This window comes from Rhinoderma darwinii, chromosome 2, assembly GCF_050947455.1.
Source record: "Rhinoderma darwinii isolate aRhiDar2 chromosome 2, aRhiDar2.hap1, whole genome shotgun sequence".
Classification (NCBI taxonomy): domain Eukaryota; kingdom Metazoa; phylum Chordata; class Amphibia; order Anura; family Rhinodermatidae; genus Rhinoderma; species Rhinoderma darwinii.
Genome location: NC_134688.1, coordinates 213,344,691 through 213,357,054, shown reverse-complemented (window position 1 = coordinate 213,357,054; position 12,364 = coordinate 213,344,691). Strand labels below are relative to the sequence as shown.

General features: G+C 39.8%; 1 protein-coding gene across 1 annotated transcript in view; it reads left to right on the top strand.

Annotated features, from left to right (window-relative positions):
* Nucleotides 1-265: 265 nt before the first annotated feature.
* HHLA2 (HHLA2 member of B7 family) overlaps nucleotides 266-12,364 on the top strand; it is a 122,402-nt gene continuing 110,303 nt past the window's right edge. Inside the window, exon 1 of the mRNA XM_075851120.1 lies at nucleotides 266-348. Coding sequence (XP_075707235.1) covers nucleotides 266-348 — 83 coding nt within the window. The remainder of the gene's footprint in view (nucleotides 349-12,364) is intronic.

Below are 12,364 nucleotides of genomic sequence, written 5' to 3'. Positions count from 1 at the left end.
GTCAATGCACCAAGTTACGCTTGGTATACCTCTCTTAAATGCCCCAGCAAACACGGATATTTTTGAACTATCATATATCTAGAAGTGTTTTGTGTGGACTATATAAGTTTGTGGCATTTTTTTTTCCTGAATGTACAGATAGGTTTTGACTGTGTGAACAAGGTCTAAGGGTGTAGTCAGAGCCGATTCTAGCGATTCTGCTGCCTGTGGCGAAAACTTAAATGGTGCCCCTCCCCAAACCTTGATTGGCATTTAATTTGGCCATATGACGTCACCACCAGTCTCTTCCAACTCTCGTGGATTCGGGTACTCCCCGAGCATGCACAGTGTGGAAAAATCTACTCCCAGGTATGCACAGTGCAACTTAAAACAGAGTGCACCTCGCAGCATTGCACATGCCTGGGGAGTACAGGGCAATTGTGCATCCTTGAGAGTTGGAGGAGGCAGGTGATGTAGGGAGGCATGGGGGTGTCAATCAAGGTCTTTTGAGGGACACCATTAAAATTTTCACCTCAGGCTGCAAAACCTTTTCTCGCACACAACCTATCTCTGCAGAACTTTCTGCCCAGTATTGGACTTACTTACTTTTCTAACATATCTGCACCTATAAAGTAAGCAAAATCCTCATGGTGCAACACGCTACGCCCCTGAATATAATAGTACCATAGACTGCCTCTGAACATGCCGCCACACACTGTGTCCCTGCATATAATTCTGTCACACATTCTACACGTGGAATACAATCGTATCACACACTGTGCTCTCTGAACATCAAACACCATACAGACAGTTCCCAATATAAATATTGTCACATGCTGTGCCCCATGTAGATAGTATAATTTACAGTGCCCCCTGTATACAGCAAAAAGGTGAGGGGATGGTGGCGCTCCTCCGAGACTATTATGAGGTGGTGAAGTCTAGATCACTGGCTGCCACCCACTGCAGTCCCTTGGTGCTAAATTCTTAGTACCTGGGACAAGGTGAGAGTCAGAAGGTGAAGAGAAAAAATGCAGTTTAATTACGGGTATCGGCGCCAGGCTGAAGAGGATGAGGAAAGGAGTCAAGTGCATAGGATCTCGGAGATTTTTTATTGAGAAGACTATGTGTTTCTGGACCGGACTGGTCCCTTCGTCAGGTCAGTATACAATAGTTGCATGTGTAGTGTGCACATATATATGCAGTAAAAAGACCGGGAACACAACGGTGCACAACACTTCAATTTACATACAAATTATCAAGAGCCGACACAGGATAACAGACCCTTTGTGGCTTCAAAGTTTAAAACATCATGGTTTATACAGATAATATCAGTGGCGTAGCTATAGGGGTCGCAGTTGCGACTGGGCCCCTAAGACTTGGGGGCCCACGGGCCCCGTTGCTATGCAGCATGTTTCCTATTAATCTTCTGTGCCGTGAAGCCGGCACTTCCTGGTTACGGTCACATGGTACACTTAGTGTACCATGTGACCGTGTTGTCACGTGACACGGCTTCCAGACAGAGCAGAAGAGTCGGTGCGGAGGACTCCAGGTAAGCTGCAGTGTAATGTATTGTGATGCCTTGTAATGTATTGTGTTGTTTGCGGTGGAGAGGGGGGTGGGCGTTAAATCACAGCCCCCCCCCTCCTCCACCGCAAACTGCACAATACAGTATAGTACACATGACTATGAGAGCGGGGCTGCGGCTGTGTAATACAGTCACTGCCTCGCTCCTGAGTCCTGACATGTGCGCGCCGTCAGGATGATGCGCTGCACTAATGATCTGCGGCACTGAAGACAGAACATGGCCGGCGCACTACAAAACACCCCCATGTTCTGTCCCCAGTGCCTGAACCGCCGCTCATTAGTGCAGAGCCGGCCGCATCACCTCATGCTGACCGCGCGCGCACTTGTTGTCAGGAGCGGGGCAATGGCTGTATTACACAGCCGCAGCCCCGCTCTATAACAGCGGAGATCAGAGAAACCGCTCATCTCCGCCGCTATTCTCCTGAATGCTGCGATCACAGCGGATTGCAGCATTCAGGGGAAAATGAGAAGGGGGGATGCCCCTGGATCGCATCACAGGGAATTCCTGTGACGCGATTAAGTGACATACCATATATGGGCAGACAGCCCAGGGTCTATTGAAGGACCCCAGGGCTCTCCTACCATATTTCCTGTTGTTAGCGCATACTGAGTTATGTCCTAACAACTGCCTGTGTACTATCAGTACACAGGCTAATGTACTGGCATATAGCTATAGACCAGTACATTGAAGTTTAAAAATAAAGTAAAAACAAAGTAATGTTAAATAAAAACAATACACAAACACCTTTTTTACAATAAACATTAAAATAAGTCTCAATACATAAAACATACACATATTCGGTATTGGCGCGGCTATAATAACCTGAACAACTATTTTTTTGCATCATTTATGATGTGTACTCTGTAAAAAAATAAGATAAAAATTGCTTTCTATCACTTAGGCCCCATTTACACGACCGTGCCCGCAATCACGGGCAGCGATTGCGGGCACGGCCGACCTCCGACTGCCACCCGCATTTTCGGGCCGTGCTCCCATACAAAGTATGGGAGCACGGCCCGCAAAATGCAAAAGGACGGACATGTTCCATAATTTTCTGAACATTTCTACGGCACGGACACTCATCCGTAGTGCTACGGAAATGTGTCCGCGCTCAATGAAAGTGAAAACGGAGGTTATTTACGGTCGTGTGCATGGGGCCTAATTGTGAGGCACAAGGTGCGATGATGAATTTAACCTCCATGTGCCTCACATTAATAGTAATTAACCCCATCATGTACCTTACATATTAACCCATTATGACTGAGAAACATGATGGGGTTAATTACTATTAATGTGGGGCACATTCAAAATTCATCATCACACCTCGTGCCTCACATTAGAAAACGAAAGAACTTTTTTTTTATTTATTACTGTTGGCAAAGTAAACAAAGTATCGGTATCGAAGTCCAAATTTTGGTATCGTGACATCCCTACACTGTGGATCGCGTCCCCCTGGGGGTTCGTGAGTCACTCACCGAGGTCCCGGTTCCAATCAATGCTGGAGCAAGGAGCTGACATCTCCTTGATCCAGCATTCCCTGTGCCCTGAGCGGCTCGATGCAGGCAGGCGGGATGTAGCGACATCATCACGCCTGCCTCGCTGAGTCACTCATAGTACAAACCGGAGGAGGCGAAGGATCCTCCACTCGACGTGGGAACGGGGATAGGTAGGGCATTATACTGTATGGGGGGCTGATATGGGGAGCATTATACGGTATGGGGCTGTTATGGGTGGCAGTATACGTTATGGGGCATTATACTGTGTGGGGGCAGCTATGGGAGCATTAACTGTGTGGGGGCATTATACTATGGGGGCTGTTGGGCAAGGCGTCTGGGCATAGGAGTGCGCAGGGGTCTGATGATCATGGTGGTGCTGGGGAGTGGTAGGGGGGCCCAAGCTGAATTCTTGCACCTGGGCCCATGAGCCTTTAGCTACGCCCCTGGATAATATATGTTATTCACATGTGTTCTTATACATTTATTCATGATTGTGTACATTCTGTTCTAGCATCATGTTTTTCACATAGATTCTCATGCACCTTTTTCTCAAAGCCGTTTTTGAGCTGTTATACTTTAATGCTTTAAAGTGTTGCCATAGTAACATGATGTTTATATTCATTCACATATGTGAGCAAAAAGTATTTTAACAAATAAAGACATTTTGTTTATTTGTACGTGATCTGCAGTATGCAACCTGCTGTTTAGTTGGGGTGCATATGTGTCTTTTTCCATAGTGATCCTCTTTTCACCAAGTTATCCCTTGATAGAGGAACATTTTGGGATAGAGATTAAGATTTTCATTATTTGTGATTAGATGGCATAAAAAGATGTTTATAATACTTTTGAAAAAATGCCAATGTCAAAAGCCGTTTTTTTTTGTATTACTTGAAGTACTGATTTTTTTTTTATCAAATCAGAAAAAATGTATAAAAACCTTTGTTTTTTTCTATACAAAACTCATAAAAAATTGTTGCTATAAGATAAATTTTAAAATTTAAATAAATTAGTTTCATTATATTCGTTGTGTATAGAATTGAGAATATGAGATTGCAGACGGTCAGGTTTTTTATGTTGCTTCTACTACATGCACTCCCTGAGTTAATTGCACTCAGATATTTGGGGCTAAAGGTATACAAATATGTATATAAAGGGGATTCCAAATGTAGGGTATATTGTTTAAAAGACCTATATGGGTGATGTCTAGATCAAAAACTTGTCAAGTGGAGTGTATACCATACGTACAGTTTATGTTGAATATTAATATTGATCATAGTACTATATTCATACTTTCCCTTCTTACCTATACAGCAAAACCTGTGTGTTGTGTTTGAATAACACATGTTTCAGGGTAGATTTTTAAAAGTCATTAGTATTCTCGATAATTTCATTCAATCCTTCCGGATTTCAACTATGATATTTATAGATCCAGTACGCCTCCCCTTTTTTTAGGGAGGAGAACCTATTATTGGAGGTATTGTGTTCTAGTGGTGTTACTTTTACTGAAAAAACTCCCTCATGTTCAAAGTGGAGGTGTCTAGAAACACTGTTTCAGAAAATGATTGATGGTATTGGATCTGTGTTTATTTATTCTCGTTCTTAGAGGCTGTATGGTTCTACCTATGTACTGAAGCCCACAGCTGCACTCCAAAAGGTATATTACATAACTGGTGGAACAATTCATGAAGTCTTTAATTGGAAAGATTTATTTTGTAACGTTGCAGGTGGATGTGGTTTTTCTGTGACATATGGTGTCACAACATAGACACCTTACTGAGTTGCATTTATAGGAGCCCACTATTTTAGGCATAAAACTTATTACAGGTTTTGTACTGCTGCCTTTTAAGCGACTAGGCGCGACCATATTTTCTGTAAGTAAAACCTGGTTTAGCAGGTAGGATAGATTTTAAGACAGGGTCGCTACGTAGGATGTTCCAATGTTTGGCTAGGATCATCCTTAGTGTGTTATTGCCACTATTAAAGTCGGTAATGAAGTTGTGTTTGCGTTTAATCGTTTGTGAGGCCAATACTGCCTGTTTGGGTTTATATAAAAGGGTTTTTTGTTTGGTAGTCAGGGAGGATAAGTATGCTGTTTTAATGATTTCTTTTGGATACTTTTTTTCTTCAAATCTCTTTTTTAGTATATCAGCTTGATGGTGGTAGATTTTATTGGAGCTACAATTCTTTTTAGTTCTTTTAAATTGGTTATGAGGTATATTGGTGAGCCAAGGTTTAAAGTGGGTGCTCGAAAAGCCAATGTAGCTATTGGTCTCCACATCTTTGAAATGTGTCCTGGTGGTAATCTTCCCCTGGTTGATGTTGATGGATAGATCCAAAAAGTTCATTGTGTTGTGTGAAAAATTTGTTGTGAAAAAAAGACCCCAATCATTGGTGTTGATGGATTTTACAAAGTCTATAGCTTCTTCGTCAGTACCCTTCCAAAGGAAGAAAAGATAGTCTATGAATCTCCTATAAAAGTGTATGTTGTGTTTGTGAACCTTGTTACAATGAATGTGTATGGATTCAAAAAGTCCCATGTAAAGATTGGCAAAACTGGGGGCAAATCGACTCCCCATGGCAGTACCACGGATTTGTTTGTATATTGTTTTATTGAAAGAAAAAATTTTGTGTGTTAGAATAAACTGAATAGAATCCGTGATGAATTGAATTTGATCAGGTTTTAGTCTACCCGCATTGGACAAGATGCTATAGACTGCATCAATGCCTTTGAGATGATCCTGTGGATATGTCATAAATGTCCCTCGTGGGAAAAACCCTTTAAATGTGCATAGTGCATACAGCATAATAAATAGAGCTGTCTTTTCAAAGTGGGCTCAACATATTGGACACTGAAATTGCAACATCCATTGTGAACTAATTTCTGCAAAATACCTGTAACTACACCACTAGATTAATTTCTTGAGGGGTGTAGTTTCCAAAGTGGGGTCACTTCCCAGGGGTTTCCACTGTACTGACACCTCATCACAATGCAACATGGCGTCCGAAAACCAATCCTTTAAAATCTGCACTACAAGTAACAAATTGCGCTCCTTCCCTTTAGAGCCCTGCTGTGTGTCCAAACAACAGTTTACGACCACATATGGGGTATTGCCTTTCTCGTAACAAATTTTGAGGTCCCTTTTCTCCTGTATTTCTTATGAAAATAAAAAAATTATAAACTCTAACTACATATTATTCAAAAAGTTTTCATTTTCACGGCCCAATTCTAATAAAATCTATAAAACATGTGGGGTAAAAATGCTCGCTACACCCCTAATTTCATTCCTTCAGGGTTATAGTTTCTAAAATGGTGTCACATCTGGGTGGTTTCCACTGTACTTGTACCTCAGAGGCTTTGCAAATGTGACATGGTGCCCAGAAACAAATTTAGCAAAATCTGTGTTCTAAAATCTAAATGGCGCTCCTTCCCTTCTGAGCCCTGCCGTGTGTCCAAACAGCAGTTTATGACCAAATATAGGGTATTGCTGTACTTGCTAGAAAATGGTTTACAAATTTTGGAGTGCTTTTTCTCCTCCTATAGTCCTTGTGAAACTACATATTATTATTTTTTTGGTTTGTTTTTTTTTTCCATTTCTACGGCCCATTTCTAATAAATTTGCTGAAATACCTAAACTGCTCACTACAATCCTAAAACAATTTCTAGAGGGATGTAGTTTCCTAAATGGAGTCACTTTTGGGGGATTTCTACTGTACTGGTACCTCAAGCTTTGCAAATGCAACATGACGTCAGAAAACCATTCCAGCAAGATCTGCGCTTGGAATGCCAAATTGCGCTCCTTCCCTTTTGTGCCTTGCCATGTGTTCAAACAGCAGTTTATGACTACATATGGGTTATTGTCATACTTGATTGAAATTCGGTAACAAATAATTGGGTGCTTTTTTTCCTAATTCCTTGTTGAAATGAAAAGTTTTGAGCTAAAAGGACATATTATTGGGACAAAAATATTTTTTATTTTCACATCCCAATTCTAATAAATTCTATGAAACACCTGTGTGGTCAAAATGCTCACTACACCCATAGATTAATTCCTTGAGAGGTATAATTTCCAAAATGGGCTTGGCACCTCAAGGCCTCTTCAAACATTAATAGGGTTTTCTGTGCATTTTACATAGATGGCCTACCCTTAGGTTAAGACATTAATATCAGATCGGCGGGGGTCCGACTCCCGGCACCCCTGCTGATCAGCTGTTTGGTGTAGCCGCAGCATTTTTTTCACAGTTTACTCATATTTACGGCACTTTGCCTGGGATTGTAGTTCCGGTCCCTTTCAAGTGAATAGGACTGAGCTACAATCCCAGGCACAACCGCTACGAATGTGTACGGCGCTGATCGGCACGGGTGTTGGTAGTCAGATCCCACTGATCTGATATTGATGGCCTATCCTAAGGAGCCCCTTTAAAAGGTTCCTGGAAAACATTCTAATAAAAAAGGAGGTCCCAAAATTTGCAAGGTTCTCCTTTATTTCTGAGGCCTATGTTTCAGTCACATAGCACACTAGGGCCACATGTGGGATATTTCGGAAATCTGTAGAATCAGGGTAATAAATATTGTGTGGTGTTTCTCTTTAACACCTGCTGTGTTACTGAAATAAATGGATTCAAATTGAATATCTGCAAAAAAATAGAAATTTTAAAATTTCACCTCCACTTTGCCTTAATTCTTGTGAAACACCTAAAAGGTTAACAAACTTCCCAAATGCTGTTTTGAATAAGTTGAGGTGTAGGTTTTTAGTTTTTTTTAAATCGGCATATTTATGAGGGGTTTCTAATATATATCCTTGAAGCAAAACTGAAGCTCCTAAAAGAATATTTTTAAAAATTTTGTTGAATATTGAAAAACTCCTAGCAAACTTATAAGCCATATAACTTAATTAAAAAATTTAATTGAACCCCTTTCCGACATCCACCGTACATATATATATATATATATATATATATATATATATATATATATATATATATATATATATATATATATACACATATGGTAAGGGTCGGGTGAGGGACTATAGAGCGGACTTATGGGCTGAGCCCAGTCCATAGAGCGAGTGTGTCGGCTGTATGTAACAGTCGAAGCTTCAGTGTAATGAGCGAGATCCCGCTAGTTTAACCCCTCAGATGCTGCAGTCAATAGTGACTGCAGCATCCAAGCCGTTAGAATCAGGGGGGCAGTCCCCCTTTGACGGGCCATCAGCGATTGCGTGGTGCCGATGGTCGTCGAGGGAAGGGGTTAAAGAATGATACCTACATAAAGACATATGGTAAACCTTATTTACTTACTAAATTGTGTGGCATCATTATCCATTTTAGAAGCAGAGAATTTCAAATGTAGGAAAATGTTTAAACATTTTTACATTTGTTTTTTTTTATAAATGAAGAGTAAACATATCGATCAAAATTTACCACATTAAGATAAAGTACAATGTGTCATGAAAATAACAATTTGAGAATCAATAGAAGTATAAGCACATGGGACACATGTCAGATTTAAAAACGGGGAAATCCATCCTGAAAGCCAAAATAGGCTTGGTCCTGAAAGGGTTTTAAACCTGGGGAAAAAAACATTAATGCAAATCTATTGACCAGTTCCAAAAGAGGAATAATTCAGGAGTTTAGGGGTTAGAAGGATTTAGTTGAAAGTACAGACTGTCCCTGCAAAGAAGGAACACTGAACCCAAATTTCAGGCATTTATGGAAAGAATTGAAACTAAACTGATTTTATTACAAAATGAAAGCATAGAACAAAGACGTGATAAGTTCATGCGGGACAAGATGGATGAGAATCATAACGTTTTCAATTGGTTAGTACGCCCAAAAAAAGAAAAGGTTTCAAAGATTGAAAAGGAGGAGGGACAAATACATTGACTATTGGACGACTGACTCTAGCTCAGAATCTAGTCCTGGAGAAGACCATTCTACACAGGATGATAGGACACTAAGAGACAGACCAGATGTCCCTTTAGAACATGGGAGCGCACACGGAGAGGGAGGGGGAGAAAGAAGAGGTTACAGGGAAATCAGGAGAGGTGGAATCAAGAGAAATCAAGTGCCTTGTCGTCATTAGCTGTAGACAATGGGGAACATCCATATAATATACTATTGGATGACTGTATCTTATCTCTAGAATTACCTGTAACAAGAGAATTTAATAGTCACAGTACAAATGATACTGCTGTGGTTGTCAACCTCTGTAATATCCCCCTATTCACTGATTTGTGTTAATTTGCTATCAAAAGGTCTGAACTACTGTCTAATGAATAAGTTTGATTATGCTATGTTTGAGTCTAAATTATATGGGGCGTTATGCAAATACAACTACACAAATATCATACTCATTATTCATCTTTGAAAAAAAGGTGAAAATGTGAATATTCCTGAAGGTGAATTGTCTGCATATTTGAGCCCTCTAGGTTTTAGTTTACATGAAAAGTTTACTGCTAGTGAATCGGAAACGCTGCAAGACTTCGTAGAATCAATGAGGGTAGATACATCAGATAAAACAGTGGAACTACAGTGCTTCAAGGGTGGGATTAAATATTTTAACCCCATACCGATTGTACCAGGTAGTGCTATTGACATATTTTCTAAATTAGTCAAAAATGATATGAGGGCTTTCATATATGATCAAGACCAATATAACCTGTCAGATTGTGAGAAACATGCATTACAATGGCTCAAAGGTTGTCAGGACTTGATTATTAAGCCTGCTGACAAAGGGGTAACATAGTTGTTATTGCTAAAGAATATTATCTATGTAAATCGATACGCTAATTGAGTGGCATGAGCGTTTATATCCCGTCACAAAACAATCCTTTGCCTGCACATTGTAATAAATTACGTTGCCTCATTAGAAATGGAGTGGAGATGGGTATTATTTCCAGAAGAATGGGAGAGAGGTTATATCCATGTAATCCCACCCCTCCAACCCAAAATGGTACTTCTTACAAAAATCCACAAGTCATTAATTGATCCTCCAGGATGCCCCATTGTGGCAGGATGTGTGTCACTTACCGCTCCTCTGTCAGAATATTTGGATTGGTACTTGCATCCACTCCTTCAAAGTGTACCCTCCTACTTAGCGGATACTAAGGATCTCCTTAGAATAATTGAAGGGTTCATCAGGGATAGCACATTTCATTTAGCCTCTATTGATGTAGAGAGCGTGTATACTCGTATTATACATAGTGATGGCCTCACTGCAGTGCTAAAATAATGGTAGAAGCAAATCAGGATCCATACTGTACCATATTCATCTGTGCAAAACCAATATGGAGGACAACCAAAATCCCCCACCCCATCATCAGTAAAGAATCATACTTGTAATGTGTAGTGCATGTTGGGAGGGGGTGGGCCTACATGGCTCAATCTACACATGATGTTAATGGTGGAAACACACCAAAATAGAACTAAGAACCTACAAGAAAAGGGATTCTATGAACCACCAGTGTCAATGTAAAAGATAGACATTTATTGAATACAATATAAAAAAAACTCATCGGCAATCATCTCTGTTTTTAAAGGATGGAAAAATGAATGCCAGGCAGTACATAAGCTATACAGACTTGGGTACTATGTCAGTCACATGTGTCAGTGTATATATATATATATACACAGAGTACTTATATATATATATACACTGACACGTGTGACATAGGATGTGACATAGTACCCAAGTCTGTATAGCTTATTTACTGCCAGGCATTCATTTTTCCATATATATATATATATATATATATATATATATATATATATATATATATATATATATATATATATATATATATATATATATATATATATGTGTGTGTGTGTGTGTGTGTGTATGTATACACTGACACATGTGACATAGTACCCAAGTCTGTTTTGCTTGTTTACTGCCTGGCATCCATTTTCCATCCTGTGGCAATCCTCTCTGTTTTTAATGAGTTTTTTTTATATTGTATTTAATAAATTTATATCTTTTACATTGACATCTGTGGTTTATAGACTCCTTTTTCTTGTAGGTTCTTAGTCATATTCAGCTGTGATTCACTTCTGTTCGTTTTATCCCATAATGCCTTTGTTTTTTATGGTAAATGGTACCAACAATGTATGGGATCGACAATGGGGACACCAGTTCCTTTTTACAAAACATACGTCTATGAACTGGATACATAGACCATGTGCTGTAAATTTGGTCTGGCACTGAAAAATAATTTTCTGAATTTATATTCCAATTAAACAATGTCAATATGCGATTTTCATCCCAATTTGGAGGACAAAGCATTTATTTTTTGGACGTACATCCATATGTTATGAAGGTGAATTATGCATGAAGGGGTATCGTAAACCCACTTCCACTAATTTACTACTTTATTTTAAGAGTTACCACCAGTCCCATGTTAAAGCAGCGGTCCCATATGGATAATTTTTGCAGCTACAGAGAATAAACTCCAATGAGGTAGAATTCTGTAATCAGGCAACAGACCTATTACCCTTTGAGTGTCATTATTAAAGCACTATGTAGAGAGAGATCCATAGATAGAAAGGACCCAATTTATGGCAAAAGTAAACCTAGACAGCCTAGGACATTTGTCTGCTCAAACCCTACAATTATCAGACAAACATAGTACAACACAGTTAAAAAACATGAATAAAAACGGTCTCCGGTGAATACAAGCTACATTAGTCCAAAAGCCAATGCCAAAATCACTACTGTAAAATTTTCTTACTTGTACATCAGAGGGCAAAAAATACCTAGGATCGTCCCACTGATAGTACCATAGTTCCAAACAGTCGAAAGTAAGAATTTTAATAAAACTGATTAAATACCTGTGGTGGACATGATGGCAGATGAAAAGTATGCACCTGAGGAGACACCTCGACGCGCGTTTCGCAACCTTCGTCAGGAGGGCGTAAATGCTAGCCCCAAACGGGTTTAAATACTGAACCCAATAAAGCGGCTTTGATCGGCGCATAGCACCTCCCGAGCCCACCCGGTCCATACCTTCCGCGTCATTTCCGCCATTGGTGCAGACTCAAATGCCCACATTCAATGTACGATGACAACTTCCGGTACGGCTCTGAGATAGACTCGCGAGGCGCATGTGCACAGACCGCAGGTAAATATATATATCAAAATAGAAAGATTCACCCATTCAAACAAATACCATATTAATCAGGTGAATAGAGCAGAACATCGCCATCATGTCCAACACGGCAAGCGCAATAATAATTCAACCATCGTTAGACTATACCATTATAAACAATATTGTCGGATCATCTTAGTAATGTAATATGGCAT